Below are 18421 nucleotides of genomic sequence, written 5' to 3' on the forward strand. Positions count from 1 at the left end.
CTTGTCTCCGCTAACATAGCAAAGCGCAGACAACGTGTTGTACGCACGCTGTCTTGTAACAAACATCCAGCCATCATTGGAATTAGGCTGTATTCCTCGGAGCGCTTTAGAAAGTATAATTTCAATAACAGGATATCAGCAGATCGCATAGATAATGTAGTAAAGCACAATCAGGAAACTCTAAAGAAAACAATTTTATTTAAATCACAACATCCAATAATTAGACTCATTACATGGAAAAGTTTTAATAATCGTATTTATGGTCTGACATTAAATTATAGCAAGTTTAAGGTCCGTATTACAAAGAGACGCTCAAAATTCAATTTCTCAGGCGTAAATTCAAACGCTTTATTGCTTGAATTTCCGTATTGTCGCCAATTACAAGACAGGATTCTTATTTCTATATTCTCGTAATACTTTAACCAATAATTCCAAGACACATTTCTTTAAAAAAATATTTCTTTTTAGCTCTGAAAACCGAGTTAGTTTTCATTTCAATCAAAAATAAGAATTTAAATTAAAAAGTTCATCAATTGAGTTGGTGGACGTGACGTCATAGCTTGTTTTTGTAATCTATAGTGGGAGAAGGTAGTATTCGATAAATCCTTTCGAGCCTCGACCTCCTCGGTGATAACTTCGGACGGTATACGGGAAAATATATTCCGAGTACGATATTTTCCCGCGTATACTCCGCGTGTGATCATATGAATATTAATTTCTACTGCGTACGGTATACGGATAAAACCATGCCGTCTGAGCGAGTTAAAGAACCTTTTTGGTGATAACGTCATCTTTCAAGACTCGACCACTTCGATTACAAATTCGGACGGGAGAAAAAAATTACTCGACGACGATTTTTCCCGCGTAGTGTGTGATAATTTGTTGTTTTCTACTGTCATTGTTCTATTCGAAAAATCATGGCGCCTGAACGTGTTAACGAAGCCTATTATTGTGCCTACAAGTGTTTGACGCCTATTAATGTGCCATAACATCTTAATACACGTTGTGCCGGCTAATGTTGGATATACGGGTAAAATGGTGCCGTCGGAACATGCGAACAATTTAATACAATTTCCCCTGTCCCTGCTCTACTATACGTTTAAAATGTTGCTATTTGAACGTGCTAACAAACCTTTTCATTACCTACAGGTATTCGACGCGATAACATCATCGTACGCGATGTGCCCAGCCGCGATGTGTCGCCTGTTCGACGCGCTGCGGCAGTGCGCCGTGCGTCATTTCCCGCGCAACGGGGAAGTGCGTTACTCCGTCGTGTCGGGGTTCATATTCCTGCGGTTCTTCGCGCCAGCTATACTCGGACCGAGGCTCTTCGATCTCACTACTGAACAAATTGTAAGTCGACTTGTTTTCCTTCAATTACACACTTTTTATTGTCTAACGTTACTATGTAACAATTTGATTAATTCAAGTTAATTGACTGGTGCAAATATTTGATCTCGATCAATAAGAGTTAAATCAATTCTGAATTAAGTTTCAAATGTTTTGTATTATTGCGATCCATAAGATATGGATTCCTCGAAATTAAATGTTATATGTGCCCCGGCCTGTGTCCCATATAAATAGTAACAACGTGAATATAAGCTTTTTGTGCGAGAGACGAGAAGAGGAGGTGGTATCAGAAATGAGGTCTAACTATCAACATTGCATTTTATAACCAAAAGTATTAAATAATGGACCCCAATAAATGACAACATTTATTATATCCATTTTAGATGAACGCTGTATAATCAGAGTGTGATTTTTTTATGTTTAACCTTGTTAACTCAGGACCCTCAAACCAACCGGACGCTGACGCTGATCTCGAAGACGATCCAGTCGCTGGGCAACCTGGTGAGCAGCCGCTCGGCGCAGCAGGTGTGCAAGGAGGAGTACATGGCCGAACTGTACCGCAGCTTCTGCACGCCCAGACATGTTAGTATACCGCCTTTATAAACAACTTCTCTTCGCACGCGAGTTGAACGCTGAACACCACAAACAAAATGTTCTAAAAAGTTTGCACTCAATGAGGGCTATCGTTTTTATACTTAAAAGTTGGCACCCCTGGCGATTGACCGGATCTTACTCTACAGTGGCGCCATCTTGATGAGTGCAAATGCGATAGTCCTCCTACCACTTTCGCGCTCACCAGTTGGTGCCACTGTCTTCGCTATAGATGACCCACGCTGAACTGTCCCGCCAAACTCAATGACAGGGGGGCGCTACCATCGTTCAACTATATGGTTTCCAACATGGCAAAAATCTGAACCAGCGATCCGGTATTGACGGTGGCGCCCCACTGTCAATGTCATCGACAGGACAGTCCAGTATTTTGGAACTATACTAGCAAGTGACAGGACCTTACTCTACAGTGGCGCTAACTGGTGAGCGCTAAAACGATAGCCCTCATTCGTGCGAGAACCTGATGTTTTACATACGAGTGCTATAGAGCTGGTCGCTCACATATCAACTTGAGAAAAAACACGGCTATTTTTTTCGTTGCACAGGTTTTGGTTGTTCGCAAACTATATGGTGATGCACTATGTTTGCGACAATCTTATGAATAAAATAGTAAGACACGGGTCTTAACGCGACGTTTATTTATGAAATAATAAATGTTGTAATGTAACAATGTTGGTAGACCTAATAAATAAATACATTATGTACTCACGGCTTGACGTTTCGGCTGCGATGCTGCAGCCGTGGTCACAAGCAGACTATCTTAAATCTTATGAATAATCTGTCGACAAACTACACCCAAAATGCATCAAGGTTGCAAAATAGTCTTGTGCTTGATATCTTATTTGCCTCTTGGATATATTAATAAATTGGTGTAATTATTATTTCTCCTTTGCTGATCAAGATACAACTGACAGCAGGAACAAGATATTAGTGATCACGCACTTTATGTATGTCTATTTTATTACATTATTTTTATATGGAGCTATTTGAATGCAATCCTAACTTCTGAATCTTTGTGCAGGTGCAAGCAATAAAGCAGTTCCTCGAAATAATCTCCACCAGTACGGACACGCAGAACAACAATGTCCAAGAAACCCCCGTGCTGCTCAAAGAAGGGTAAGTTTGTACATAGATATTTAATACTGAGGATTTATTTGATAAATGCATTTAAAAAAAAAGAGATTATATTGTAATTTTTAAAATTATAATCGAATTTATGTTTGTGCTTCATTTGGATTAGATATGGGTATGTATTATTCTGGTAAAGTGGTGTGGTATTGTAGTCTTCCACACCTTAGTAATAAAACAAAGTTTTAGAGAAATTTGTTTAATTCGTACGTTAACATAACTCGACTTATAAATGCAATGTTTAACGAGCTTAATTAATTCTATAAAGCGATGAAACTTCACTATTTACGTGCGCATACGCGCCCGCATTGTATGACAAATGTGTAGCATACTACCCGTTCGCGCTAAGTTTGCCGGTCCGTGGAATGCGCGTCCCCTCCTCCAACCGCGATTAAACGTAATTAGTTAGTGATTAAACGAAATTAATGTGTCTTATTTTACGTAAATACACAAGTTTTATCAATAGTAATATTTTTTTTTTAAATATAGTTTGATAAATTTATAGACGCTTCCCTTCGAGTGACGTCATATCGCTAGCGGCAAACTTAAAGCGAACAGATAGTAGTATTCCGTTGCGATACAGCGTTATTGATTGTGTTCGTGTCCACAGGACGATGATCAAGCGATCAGAAGGAGTGCGCGGTGGCGCGGGGTCGCCACGCAAGCGCTGGGCGCGCGCCGCTCATCAGCACGCCAAGCGGCGCCACTTCCGACTCACCAGGTAACTTATTTACTTGTACATATTTCGTAGTTTGGGTGAAGATCATTTTGCCCTGCCCCTTCTAGTGTTGTTCAATTATAAACAATATTTGGCGAAAAATTTAAATGTTAACTTGTCAGATCTAAGATTTTTTTAAACGACTAGTAGTAACGACGATGTAGTAAGTGCCTATACCTAACCAATCTGAAGGATAAACAAGGTTGTTCTTAGTGACCTAATGTACCAGGTTTCTTTATGGACTTGTGAACAAAGGTTCAGTTTATTTGATAGATAAGTTACGCTACGAAGGATATGGTGAATGTGACCCTATTATTACATAGTTGAATATTCCTAGTTGTGTTTTATCGAGCTAATCTATGACCCTATCATAGAATATATTTTTAGTTGTGTTTTATCGAGCTAATAGTTTAATTCTGTAGCGGTGAGCTGACGTGGTCGCGCTGCGGCGCCAAGACGGCCGCCAACCGGCTGGCGCTATCGGGAGTCCTGGCCGTGGCCGCTGTAGACTGCCCGCCCGCCGGCGCGCCGCTTGGCGCCAATAACATCTTCCAAATAGGTAACTACCCTCATTTCTTTCTTTTTTTGAAACTTCCCCAATTTATTTGTAAAATTATCTATAGTTGCAACCAACACTGGATCTTTGGTATTCAAAAATAACCAGTAATGGCGTAAGAAAAGTGTTTGTTTTCTCTAAAGTAATGTCTTTTTCCCGTCACATAGCCGCTATTTCTTTAGCTTTACGTACATTTTAATCATAAGACAGTAAGTGTATGTTATTTATTTATTTATTAGGTACCCCAATCAAATACTATTTACCCTGAGCTAATAACGTAATGCGCATTTTCAATTAGATGTTAGGTATTTTTACTTATTTATTTATTAGGTACCTCAGTCAAATACTATTTACCCTGACGCGTAATGTGTGCGTCCTAAATGAGGGTTTTCGCGATTGAAAAATCCGCCAGATGGCAATCGTAGACGGGAGGTCAAATGCTGCATGATTGGTGGATTTTGATATATCTGTCAATGTCATGTCAAAAATAACCAATCATTCAGCATTTGGACCTCGCGTCTACGTATTGCCATCTGGCGGATCTTTCAATCGCGAAAACCCTCATTAGGTAAATTTTTTTCGTGCATTTTGTTTTAATAACCGTCGTGTATTTTCCCAGTGCACCGCGAGCGCGTGCTGTTCGTGCAGGCCAGCAACTGCGTGGAGCGCGCCGAGTGGGTGCGCCTGCTGAGGGCGCTGTGCCGCGCCGCGCCCTCGCCGCCGCACCGCGGCTTCTACGCCGACACGTGGACTTGGTAAGTTTGGAATTTTTATGATGAACTAGCTTTTGCCCGCGGTTTCACCCGCGTGAAATTTAGTATGTCGCAGATCGTCATAAATTATAGCCTATATGTTAATCTGGGTTATAAACAGTAATACTGTAAAGTTTCAACAAAATTCGTTCAAGTTTTGCGTGAAAAAGTAACAAATATCCAGACATCCAAACATCCAGACATCATGACATCCAAACTTTCGCATTTATAATATTAGTAGGAAGTAGGATATAGTCTGGTCGCTGAGCACGTAGAATTTTGTCCAATGATCCCAAGCTACCCACCCATCCTTATTGCTCGTGCGTAATTATGTTGTTGTCGCGCTCGCACAACTGCGAACGCCCGTCGCACAGTCGCGACCGGGCTTTAGCGGCCGTCCGCGATTTCATACGCGTGGATCCCGTTTTTCTAGCTAGGAGTTGAATTTTGCTAAATCCCGTCTTAGTGAGCACTTGTAGTTTCTGAGAGTCAATGTGATGAGTGAGTCAGTTGGTGACCTTTCGTTTTTATATTATACAGGGTGTTAGGTAAATGGGTATATGAGCCGACATTAGCCCATGTTAACATGGGCATATAAATGGTATGGTGAAGTCAGAAATTTGATATCATCATTTTATTTTTTTAATTTTCATACAAAATAAATTTTATAAAATCCGATTTGTATGATAATTAAAATAAAGATATTAATTTTCTGACTTCACCACACCATTTATATGCCCATATTAACATGGGCTAGTGTCGGCTCATATACCCAATATACCCATTTACCTAACACCCTGTATAGCCAGGATAAAAAAAAACTTATTTTGTTTGTTTCCATAACTTTTTTCCATAACTTTATTTGTTAAAAAATTACTATACAAAATTATTTTACCACTAAAGTCATATTCTTCTTTCCAGCTGCGGCAGGCCCGAAGCGGAGGCCGAAGGCTGCGGCGGGCGGACGGAGTCCACGGAGTACCTGACGGAGGGCGACCTGCGCGCGCCCGCCGCGCTCGCGCTGCGCCTCGACCCCGCGCGCGACCTGCAGCGCCTGCACGCGCTGCTCGTGGCCCACGCGCACCGCCTCGACGCCGCCGTGCTGCGCCTGCCAGGTGAGCCCCGCCCCAGCCCGACGCGCCTTTGTCCAATGACCCCAAGCCATCCTTATCGCTCGCACGTAATTATGTTGCTGTCGCGCTCGCACACTCACTGCGGGCGCCCGTCACACAGTCGCGACAGCAATATAATTACGTGCGAGCGATAAGGATGGGTAGCTTAGGGTCATTGGACAAAATTCTACGTGCTCACGGACCAGGCTTTAGTAGTGTGAGACGTAACTCCTCGGACTGCTGCAGCTTCCACCTGAGAAATGTTTTGTATAATGAAACTTATTCTTGATTTTTTTTTTGCAGATGTCACGAATGTAGAAGAGCGGGAGGCCGAGGCGACTACGCTCCGCGACTTGCAGAAAGCGATGTTCGACCTCGAACACCGGCATCGACTCTATAGGCGGTCACTCGCACGGGAGACCAAATATGGCAGCAAGTCAGTATCTACTTTGTCATCGGTACAATCGTATTTTTTAAGTGCGTTACTAGGGGCATACTTACAGTTATATTCATTTTACAGGCAAGCGCCCATAGGCGACGACAACTACCTCCACCTGGCGGGCGCCGCCGGCAACGCGGACGCGGACCCGTTCCACTGGCGCGCCTGGCGCGGCGACGCCTCGCCCACCGTGGACCTGGACGGGCGCGCGCTGCCGCTGCAGGCCTCGCTCGACATCGGCTCCAGCACCGAGTCCGTGCGCCTCGCGCGCCACGCCGACGAGCGCTCCTCCGGCAAGTCCGCGCGCTCCGCCGCCGGCGGCTACCTCGCCATGTCCTGCCTCAAGCACGACGACGACGGCGACGCCGGCGAGCGGCCCGCGCGCCCGCCCAAGCCCGCGCGCCTGTCGCCCGCGCGCGCGCCCGCCGCCGCGCACGGCGAGTACGTGGCCGTGGAGCCGCGCCCGCCGCCGCGCCGCGACCCCGACGCGCCGCGCTGCCGCGAGTACGAGCTCATGGCCGACTTCCGCGCGCGCGCGCCCTCGCCCGCGCCGCCCGCCGTGCCCCCGCGCGCCCCCCACCGCGCGCGCCCGCCGCCGCCGCGCGAGCCCGCCGCCAGCCTCGACGACCCCGCGCCCGCCGACGCCGTCTCCAACGACGACAGCCTGCTCGACGAGCTGCAGCGCGGCACCTACTGCGTGCTCAAGGTGTGCGAGGACGACGCGCCCGACGACGAGCCGCCCGCCCCCGCCGCCTCGGACCCCGCGCCCGGCCCCGCCGCCGCCGACCCGGACGACACCGCCGCCCCCGTTGACGCCAAGGACGAGGAGTGCGCGACGTTCTCCCGGATCAGCATGAAGAGGAAGTCGAACCCGATCAAGTCGCAGACGGCCGCCGCGAAGCCGCTGAAGACGTCCAACTCGACGTCGAACGTGCACGACATAGGCGCGAGCGGCTCGCGGCCGCTGGCGGAGCGCCTGACGCCGTTCTTCCTCAAGAAGAAGAAGCCGCCGGAGGAGGCGCCGGCGGCGGGCGGCGCACGCAAGGAGGACAATCTCATCGGGCGCCTGACGCCGCGCTTCGGCCAGTCGCGGCTGTACGGGCGCGGCCAGTCGCTGGAGCTGGCGCCGCCGGACCGCAAGCGCATCGAGCGCTCGGCCACCACGGTCAACATGCCCACGCGGCCCATCAACTCGTCCATCGTGGCCAACCTGAAGTTCTTCAGCCTGCACCGCTACGGCGCGCCGGCCGAGGACGTGCAGTGCCGCGCCTTCGTGCGCACGGACGAGGCGCCGGCCGCCGCCGCGCCCGACGCGCCGCCCGACGCCTGGCGCCACGCCTCGCTGCTGGCCGCCGCCTCCAGCGACATCCGCCTATAGCCCGCCGCCCGCCGCCCGCCGGGTTCTGAAACGATAGACTAGGATTTATATTTATTACTACGTTTGAACTTCCTTTCGTTGACCTGAACCGTGTGCCTCTTTAGATAGTAGCGGCTTCTCTGATGGAATAACTGATATGATTAAGGATAATGCGATAGCTTAAATACTCAAAAGGTGCCAAGTGTTGTGCGACCTCGCCGCTGCGGCGGACGAACTCTCATTCCTGTAGCACGAAAGTATTGAATTTTGTGAAAGTCTAAATACTGAAGATATCTTTTCTAGAAATGATGTTTTCGGTCTCACCTCGAAAGTAGCGAGTCGAGGTAGCGTATTTTTATATATTTGTTTTATGTAGTATATTAGAAGGATAACTATAATTGCATGTTACTTTTTCAATTTTTATGGCTAACATTCTCAACTCTTGACGACTGAAACTTAAGATGAATGTTTAAATGACGGAAATGGAGAACTTTCACAAAAAAGCACTCAAGTTATTTACCTACTCTCAGTACGATTAGAATTTAACATTATTGTATGTACTTAACTTTGATATTACCGACACTCCTAATGAAAGATTATTCTAAATGAAATTGTATCATGCATGATATAAGACGGCCTTAGGACGCGGCGCGCCCGCGCACAGCATGGCCTTGAAGTTTAACTCTGTGATTCACTTTACAAACTCCGCTCATATTTATAGTATAATGTAATTAATGTTAGAATGTATGTATATAAACATCAGTCAATTGCAAACAATCTTATATCGAATATAATTGCACAGGAGTTAAATTGATTCTGTAATCTTTATAATAGTAGTAAGTAATATTCGTTTGCAATATTACAGTTCTATCTGATGTGTAGATATTTAACTCAATTGTATTTTATGTGCGTTGTTGTCCTCTTTGTAGAGGAATATTATGATTTAATTGTAAGAAGAGTAAAATAATGTACAAATTAATATTTCTATGCATTATTATGTTATTTATTCTTATTTTCATTTTGTTAATAAAATTTTCACTTAGCTCAAACTTGATTTAAGTATTTTATTTTATCCCTTTTTGAGATTGAACATTATTTAACCCTAATAATAAGACGGAAAACAAATAAACACTGTCCGTCTTCAGAACTTGAACAATAAAGGTGAGTATAGACTAGAGCATTTACTTATAACAGCGTTATCTAACAACCATTATCTAACTCGCAACCCCTAGTTCACTTTATAGGACCTATTCAATGATACCCCACACGTATTGGGGTAGACGAAAAAAATCATCCACACGTTACATGTAAAGGAGCCACCCTAAAGAAACAAAAAATAATCTACCACTTTAATGGCGTGGTATCACATAATTAATAACTCCACAAAATTACATTGTAAAAATGATTTTCCTTTGAATGTTTAGTTTCATCATCTATTAATATTTTCTCTGTGGCTTAAATTACACTAAGACATTACATTATTCTTTTTATGTCGGAAAATGCTTTGCGCACTCTGCCGATACGATTTTATAATGTGCGAACTGTTCATACTGATTAACAGCGTGACGAAAAGTCTTTAGTCTGCGGGGTACCTTATACAGGGTGGAAACGATAAGTGATCTCACTCGATTATTTCTAAACTATACAAGATATCAAAAAACTAGTTACTGATCCTGAAAGTGCTTCATGAGCTCTATCAAACGGTTCCAACAATAGGTTAAAGAATAAACTGGATCTATCCGAAAATTCAATGTTTCCAGCTTCCATACATTTGGTACAACCTCATAATATTAAAAACTACAAAAGATATCGTAAAACTGGTTACTGATCCTAAAAGTGCTTCACGAGCTCTATGCAATGGTATCAATATTAAGTTACAGAATAAACTGGATCAATCTAAAAATTCAATGTTTCCATCTTCCATACATTAAGTACTATCACAAATATGGTACTTATCTCTTGATAATATTATAGCAAATTTTATAGCAAGTAAAGCCTAAAACTAATGTTTTCCATAAATAATTTTAAGAAAGAATGCAATTTACGAGTTTATTTAAAGTTTAAAAAAAATTACACTTCTAATTTTGAGTTGTTGGCATACATTTAGTATGGAAGCTGGAAACATTGAATTTTCGGATAGATCCCTTTTATTCTGTAACTTGTTATTGGTACCGTTTGAAAGAGCTCGTGAAGCACTTTCAGGATCAGTAACCAGTATTTCGATATCTTCTATAGTTTAGAAATAATCGAGTGAGATCACTTATCGTTTCCACCCTGTATAATTGTAGGTAGCCTAGGGTTTTGCGGAATACAATATCTACCACGCACTTAGATTAATCTAAGACCGCGCAATAAAACGAAAAAGTACTGCGTGTGTTCTACAGTTGCTCTGGTTGAGTGAGATTGATACTAAAACTTGTCTAAGTAAAATAAATACAACTACCCTCAAGTAGTTCGCGCCATTAACTGACTGACTACTTAAATGTAGGTACTTACAGCCAAATAGTAGGTACATACATAGTTATTTTTATCTGCAGCTCATCATAACCTAACAATTTAATCACAAAATAACGATAATTATAATTATTTATAATCGGCTCATCTCAAAAACCTTAAAAAAGTCCATCCATCCTTCTGTTTCTGCTTCCCGCGCAAAACTTTAACCAACTGACTGACCTAAAGACAAGAAAGACTTACCCATAGACTATAATTTTATTCCATAGACCGCCATAGACAGTCCATTCTCGTAATGTAAGTGTTGCCAGCATTTAGCGCGTTTAATCCTTAATGAAATGGAAAAAAGACAAAAAATTAAGATTATTTCTAGGGTTTTTGTCCGTAGACTTCTTTGCGCGAAAAACATAGGCAAAAAGCCCCTCCCCCGTTTGCCAGGTTTTTGATATCAAAGAAATTATGGACAAAAACTTGGCAGATGGGGTGGGTCATATCCCACTGACTGATTTGTAACGTGGGTGGTTTTGGTATTACTTTATTCTATGGTTATGATGGCCACTAATTTTGTAAAAGCCTTTTCCCAAAATACTTTCGCAATGCGTTTTTTTTTGGCTTAAAAAAGGTTTACCAAAGCCGTAACTAAACAGACGCGCTCAGTCTGTGGTGTGGTGATTTATTTAAAAAAAAGAAACCATAACCTAAATCTTGGTTTATTTTCTGTTTCCGAGATCGGGGATTTATTTGTTTGTGTTGGTTTGTGGATAGAAGTAGAAGTGCTAAAGTTTAATTTCAACAATAAATTAAAGCCGTGCCACCTGTGTTTTGTACTGTGTGTTAAAAATGGCAGACTCCGTTAATATGTCTTTAGGTAAACCACTTATTTTGTCCCAGATATTTAGAACTTACATATGATTTTTTGCTTAGATTAGCAATTTGTGTAAATATATACCACGCCTTTGGCTAGATATTCAATTTGTGACACAATGCCTTGTTAAAGTTTTGTATGGTATTTTTATTTGGTTTATTCACGATTTGTGACATATGGCGCCAAGCGTGACGTATGTTGCAAAAATAGAAATATTTTTTCATGAATTTGATCTTAATTTTTGCATATTAGTAATTATATAAATTCTTTACAGATGAAATAATTCAGAAAAACAAACAAAATCGCGCAAGCCGGTCGCGCGGTCGTGGCGGTGGGTCTGTTCAGAGCCGTGGTAATATGCGCGGAGGGGGCCGAGGCGGCGGTGGTGGCGGCAGAGGCCGAGGCCGTGGACGCGGACGTGGTCGCGGAAGGTCTCTGTCGAGGTCTGGCACACCCGGACTTGGGCAAGGCAGGTCGCGATCCCGCTCCCGAGGCCCTGGGGGTCGCGCTCAGTCCCGCTCCCGCTCAGGCTCACAAGCGCGCTCCCGGTCGCGTCAGCAGCGTCGCTCCATGTCACGCGCGAGGTCCGCATCCAGGTCGCGCTCTCAACTGCGAGGCCTGACTCCGAAGGGCAGAGCAGGCTTGGAAGAACAGCAATATGATATGCCTCCGTTGGTTAGAAACGGAAATTTCAGAGGTAAATATTGATTCATATGCACATTATGTAAATGGTTAAAGTACAGACAATGGCACTTAAATAGAGATCAGCACATATTAATTAATTATGTATCTGTGTACATTTTTGTTGCAATAAACAGCTATTTAATTACCTACTTAACATGTACGTAAATTGTGTGAAACACAGATGTGCTTTTGCCTATAAATACATACTTGTTTATAAATACTAAAACGTATTTTATTTTATGCATATGCATTGTTTAATAAAAGTTTTTATTCCAGGTGGTTGGCAAAACAGGCTACGTCGTTCTAATTCTAACCCAAACCTACGTACTGGTATACATAGCAGACTAGGAATTAATTCCAACCGCGGAGCTGCAAATAATCGTAGACCTTTGGCTGTAGCTAAAAGAGGAATAACTAAACGAGGCAGAGGCTTAAGTACAGCCAACCGGTACAGTGCTGTGGGATTGCGATCTGATCAAATTCTGAAAGAGCAACGTCAGAACTATATCATCCAGAAAAATACTATAAAATCCCAGACATTTACAAGGTCCAGGAATAATTCTTTCAATAATGCATCTCAGCTCACAGTCAGTGTTGCTAATGATTTTGCAAAGAGGCGCCGTAACAGTGTGGGCAGTGCTGGATACTTGAATAAACAAAGCCTTGCTAAGCTTAATAACCAGTTTGGAGGATATAATACTAGAAGAGGTCCAGGCAGTGTTAAATCTATGGGATCAAACAGGTCTAACAGATCCAATAGGTCAAGTCGCTCCAACCAGTCAAATGCAAGCAGAAGGTCCACCCGATCTCGTGGTAGAGGAAGAGGTGCAGGTCGTGGGATTGGCCGAAAGTTTGTCAACAAACAAGTGCTCAATCCCAAATTGCAAAAAGAAATAGCTGCTTTACAAGGAAAGGTTTATGGTGACAATACACAAGAAGCACCTGGTGGGGTAGTGCACTTTACACCCACACCTGCATCTACTGGTCAAACTTTACATCAAAGATTTGCTAGTACATAATTGATCGTTTATTACATCATTGAGATTACTTTTTGAAGTACATAATGTATGAAACTGTGTTTGTTCTAACTTTGACTAAGTTTATTTATGTGACAAGTTCTAGTGGTGTTATACAGTATTAAATTGTTGACACAGTGCAATCTCTTTTGTAAGTATAAAAAGAGTAATAAAATAGTTTTGATACTATTGTTACAAAAATCTCTCTGACGTAATAGCATGATGCTCATTGTTTTGACTATTTCAGTTGTAAATGCCATTATGTGTACTAAGTTACGAACTGCAGCTAAGGTGCAAATTAATATTACATTTTAGGTTTAGTTGAATAAGAATTCTATTCATCAAAAAAGTTAAATTTAGTAAATAAGTTTCTTTTTCAAGGTTTCTATAATGTTTTTGTTACTAAGTAGTAGTACGAAATAAAAATAACTATCATTAACACCTGTTTCATTACCAATGCTCCTTTCCTGATACTAAGGTGCTTTGCATTAGTTTAGTTTTTGTTGTTTAGTAGGAAAACAATCCAAATCCAAATAAATAACTTTAATATGCATCACATCTTATAAATATTCGGCAACATTATGAGAGAATCAGTAACTGAAACAAAAATAATTTTAATATTATTGATTTGACATTTGAAGCAAGCAATAACCTTATTAAAATATGTATTTTAGTTGATAGTCATTATATTATTATGATGATCTGAGGTACTTACAATTCTCACTAAGGATATTGTTTAATATCAATCCATGAAATGATTGATTATCTTTGTGGACATTACTTTCATCTGAAGACTCGAAAACCCACCCCAGGTGCTTCCCACAAGAACAAGCACATAAGCGCCATGTATATCCAGGAAACCAGGAGTCAGCACCTTGTGGCTGTAACATATAACAAAATCATTGCTTAAATGCAAAAATTACATGAGTAATTTTAGATAAAGAAAAAAGTCCTTACAGATCCAAGAACTTTGCATCTTGATTTTTCAATAGTGATGATTTCAAATTTCACACCAAAAGGGTTTACTAGAGTTTGTACCGTTACATTTTTCCTTCCAAATAAATTATGCTCCTCTACATTTATTGCACCCGGACTTAAAATGCTTATTAAATATGATGAGTCTGCGATATCCGTGCCACATTTGCGACATAAGAGTAGTTCTGAAAATTACAACGATAAAATGTTTAATTCTAGAAAGGCGTACGTGTTAATAACAAATTCAGATTGCAGACAAAATACCTTGTCCATTCTTTCCAGGCGAATGGTCGGTGAAGGAATAATATTCTGAAAATATGCTTAGAAAGAGCACAGCATTAAACAGGAAAAACATTCCTTCACGTAATAATTCTTTTACGTCGCGTTGGCTTTTTGTGAACAATTAATAGATTGCAAAAATATTTAACTTAAAGTCGCTGTGGGAAATAAAACTAACATTAAAATAGGTTTTGAATCATTTTGTAGAATTATTATGTAAGTGACCCAGTAATTTATTTAATAAATTTAAATTAAACAAATTCCAGCCGGCCAGCTGATCTGTGTTTTTGATTTGGTCGATTTGAAGTTTTATTGACTTTGACATTATTGACATTTATGGTTCTATTTTTTTAATTTTGATCTACGCCATGGGATTATTCACCCTTAATCAAGTACAAAAAAAAACCAAGTACAGGGAAAAAAATTCCCACTTTGTCAGTTTAGTATCAGTGTGGTGAATATAGAGGGTCACCAGTTCCCACTTCATATTTTTCAGTCATGTCATCTCGTTCTCTCGCAATGAATTACCATTATTTTGATGAGAGCGAAAAAAAGAACAGCCCCCCTAGACAAAACGCACTTTTTGATCGAATCGAAAATCGAATCCGTCAAAACTCCATACAAAAAAGGGGCTTTTCGACCACTTTGCGATTATAATTTGCACTTTGTCTGTGGTCTAGANTAGACCCACACAAAGGGGTGGTGGAAAGGACAAAGTTGCCGATTTAAAAAAAACTTTTTTGTGCTGACAACTTTTTATGTCAACAAAATGTCAAATCTCCTGTTTGTTGTGTTGTTTGTGATTGTGGTGTGGTGATTAAATTTATATTTTGTTTGAGATTATTAAAATTCAATCATCGTGTTGAAAAAATCATCATGTCATTTTTCAAGAGTGTTGCTTCAGGCTTCAATATTCGCAGTCGTGACACGATTTTGAAAGAATCACTGATTAACAATTTATCGGAGTGCGTAAAAGATATACAATACACTAATCAGTTTGAAGAAAACTTCCACAGTGTTCTCGGCTCAACAGATTCGACAAATACTTTATGTGTCGCCTTAGAAGCTGTATTCCTACATGGACTGAAGGACACCCTATTGAGGAAAGCCAAAAATGCTTTGTCGGGAGACTCGGACCATCGTCCTCAGCCCAACTTTTGGCCTCTGATCCTTGTACTATCGCACAGACAAAACATTGATCAGATATCATCATTACCGCAGATCAACACTGAAATTGGGCAATGTAGAGCATGGCTTCGAATTGCTCTCAATGAATGCCTTTTGTCTTCTTATATGTCGACACTTTTAAAAAATATATCGGCTGTTAAACCATTTTACAACAGAACTGCTTTTGTGTGCGATGCTGAGATACTTGAACTAGCACAAAAGCTGATTGAAGGCTTGGAATCTTGTGTGCAATTTAATCTCCCGATTAATTCAAGTTTACTCAATCAATGGCCAGAACAAGTGCTGATGCTTGCAGGGATATGGATTCCTAAAATAAGAGTGGCCCCTATTAGCACTGCTCTAGATGTGGCCAGCACCATCACAGATGAAGAAGTAAAGCCGAAGCTGGTCTCTACACCGACCCACACTTCTAACATCACTGGCTTAGGGAGGATGCTCGCACTCAATGAAGATGAAGCCCTTGATTTTATACTGTCCAAAGATTCAAAAGATTTAGCTACAAACATAACAGAAGAAGCACAAGAAGAAGACACTGCTAATGAAACCAATGCTGAAACTTTTGGAGCAGAGAAACCATCAAGCAGCCAAGAAGAAAGAGAAGTAACATCTCCCACACCTTCATTAGATATAGATGACTTCGTTGCTTCTGCGGATGTCATAGTGACAGGTAATTCCTTGAGTGGTAAAGGCTGGTCTAACGATCCTGACAACTTGAATGTGTCTGTACATTCAAATTCATCCCATGGGAGCAGTCTAATTAAAACACCTGAGCTCAAAAGTTTATCCTCATTAGTAGACAATTCAACAAATTATGGGGAAACACAAAATTACTCAAACTTACATGACATAATGAAAGACATACAAAAAGAATTAAAATTAACAGACGACTCAGACATCTGTGAAATCACAGTAGATTCTGACACTCTTGAAGACCCCATGCTTCAGGGTTTAGACTTTGAAGTAGTTCCTAATTCTATGTCTGGATCCTTTACTGTACCAGAATTGCAAAAAATGATACAACAGCTAGGTGCTCTCTCAAGAGAACAGGGACTGGACCATCAAAACTACCAGTGCATGGGTTGCCAAGATCTCCTGGGAAGCACCATATCCAAAGCTAAGGTTTGTGCCTTCACTGGGGAGTACTATTGCTCTGATTGTATGGATCCCAATGTCTTTATCATTCCAGCAAGAGTCATACACAACTGGGATTTTAAAAGATACTCAGTTTCAAAGAAATCTGCAATGTTTTTATTAGAATTTCAACATCACCCTTGGATAGATATGAAAAAACTTAATCCAAAAATTTATTGCGGTGTGTCAGATATGGCCCATTTGCAAGATCTCAGAATACAATTAAATTTCTTAAGGGCGTATATATTTACATGCCGTGAGCCTGTCATTGAGGATCTCCAAAAGAGGGTGTGGCCTCGTGAGTATTTGTATGATCATGTGCATTTGTATACAATATCTGACTTGGCTCAGATACCAAATGGTTCACTACTTTTGCAGTTAGAGAAAGTTGTGAACTTTGCTAGAACCCACGTCCTTGATTGCTGGCTATGTAGCCAGAAAGGGTTCATCTGTGAAGTCTGTCGCGATCCAAAAATTTTGTATCCTTTTGAAACAAGTACAACATATCGATGTGATGAATGCTCTAGTGTTTTTCACAGCAAATGCCTCAATGCCAATATACCCTGCCCCAAGTGCAAACGGAAGCAAAACCGTACTAGCGATGCTTCTTTAATAGATGCTGTCCATGCACACTTTAACAAGTGAATATTTGGAAGCTTAGTAGTGGAATTTTGTACAAACTCAAATTTTTGTTACACAAAAATGGCAGTCTAAATACATATTTTATTTTTATACTATAAGTATCTATATTTTTGGAAATCTTGCTTGAATGTTTTCAAGGCACCTATAAAAGTAGGCTGGTATTTTGTTGTTAGTTTGGGTAAGGAACTAGTGACCACCACTGTTGATTGATTGAAGTTAATGGAACTATTGTTTTAGAAGAAAATTTTTAAGAATATTGGATGCCGAAATAGCTATAACATAACTTAGTCCAAGAAATGGCATTCATGTACCTAAAAACATGACTAACTTTTGGCAGACAAGAAGTGATAGTAAACATTAATTGATTTGCCTCTGGTAACTTTTTTGTCATTTTAAGAAGTAACAATGTGATAATGTGTATTTGATTTCAAACATAATTTTTATGATGATTAATGGATATTTAAAAAATATTATATACTGATCAAAATATGTCTATTTTTAACTGTGCAGTTAATTAGCTTGAAGACTTATCATAAGTATCTTCTATTTTATTTAGTAAATAAGTTGACAGTGCTAGATTGTGGTTTGTCTTCATTACTAAAAATGTAATAGAATTCCACATTTGATAATGTGAAACTAGTTAAAATGAAATATTTTAATGTGCCCTCAGCATTTTTTAAAGCTAAGTAGGTATGTACTGGCTAAGTTATTTTTGTTTGAATTTCTGCATATTAATATAACTAATATTATTATTATTTTATAAATTTTATTTAAACTATGTGTGTGTTATGAGCCGATTGGTAATTTTGCGATTTGTCTAAGATGGTACTCGCCAAGGGTATTCGTTTTACGAATGATCATTTGATACGCAAACTAGCACAAACATAAAAATAATTTTAGTCAATTCAAGTAAGCGTGAATTTTTATTATTTTTATGTGAATATTTAACTAATCAGGCATTCGGAAATGACCGATTGCTGAGCGATGTCCGAGAATAACGATTATACCTAAATCTCGAATTCCTCGAAAAACTAATTTGTGGCACAACCTCCACCTAAGGACAATAAGTTGAACTTTGAGCCGCATACATAAATATTGTGTTTGTATAGCTGTGATACATAATGATCAATTAACTGATCAGAGTGATCAGTAAACTAGAAAATTAC

The 18421-nt window shown here is 40.7% G+C and overlaps 4 protein-coding genes across 4 annotated transcripts in view; 3 read left to right on the forward strand and 1 right to left on the reverse strand.

Moving 5' to 3' along the window:
* The window catches only part of RasGAP1 (Ras GTPase activating protein 1), a 30393-nt gene extending 21358 nt beyond the window's left edge, over window positions 1-9035 (forward strand). The window contains exons 8-16 of the mRNA XM_028308643.1: window positions 1150-1353; window positions 1789-1932; window positions 2981-3075; window positions 3698-3808; window positions 4228-4364; window positions 4981-5116; window positions 6035-6228; window positions 6529-6661; window positions 6746-9035. Coding sequence (XP_028164444.1) covers window positions 1150-1353; window positions 1789-1932; window positions 2981-3075; window positions 3698-3808; window positions 4228-4364; window positions 4981-5116; window positions 6035-6228; window positions 6529-6661; window positions 6746-8042 — 2451 coding nt within the window. The 3' untranslated portion in view covers window positions 8043-9035. The remainder of the gene's footprint in view (window positions 1-1149; window positions 1354-1788; window positions 1933-2980; window positions 3076-3697; window positions 3809-4227; window positions 4365-4980; window positions 5117-6034; window positions 6229-6528; window positions 6662-6745) is intronic.
* A 2105-nt stretch (window positions 9036-11140) lies between these two features.
* Window positions 11141-13195, forward strand: LOC114355728 (uncharacterized protein DDB_G0287625). Its single transcript, XM_028308721.1, has 3 exons — window positions 11141-11343; window positions 11615-12037; window positions 12301-13195. Exons 1-3 carry the CDS (start codon window positions 11316-11318, stop codon window positions 13041-13043), a joined length of 1194 nt encoding a protein of 397 aa, XP_028164522.1. The 5' UTR covers window positions 11141-11315; the 3' UTR covers window positions 13044-13195.
* A 373-nt stretch (window positions 13196-13568) lies between these two features.
* Window positions 13569-14609, reverse strand: LOC114355729 (protein cereblon homolog). Its single transcript, XM_028308722.1, has 4 exons — window positions 14280-14609; window positions 13998-14200; window positions 13756-13921; window positions 13569-13637 (listed from the first exon to the last, which is right to left on the reverse strand). Exons 1-4 carry the CDS (start codon window positions 14368-14370, stop codon window positions 13594-13596), a joined length of 504 nt encoding a protein of 167 aa, XP_028164523.1. The 5' UTR covers window positions 14371-14609; the 3' UTR covers window positions 13569-13593.
* Window positions 14610-15025: 416 nt separating this feature from the next.
* On the forward strand, window positions 15026-18389 carry LOC114355680 (Pleckstrin homology and RUN domain containing M1). The gene has a single exon (XM_028308644.1). It carries the CDS (start codon window positions 15171-15173, stop codon window positions 17256-17258), a length of 2088 nt encoding a protein of 695 aa, XP_028164445.1. The 5' UTR covers window positions 15026-15170; the 3' UTR covers window positions 17259-18389.
* The last annotated feature ends 32 nt before the right edge of the window (window positions 18390-18421 follow it).

This window comes from Ostrinia furnacalis, unplaced genomic scaffold (assembly GCF_004193835.3).
Source record: "Ostrinia furnacalis isolate ACB-3 unplaced genomic scaffold, ASM419383v2 OfSCF2491, whole genome shotgun sequence".
Taxonomy (NCBI): Eukaryota; Metazoa; Arthropoda; class Insecta; order Lepidoptera; family Crambidae; genus Ostrinia; species Ostrinia furnacalis.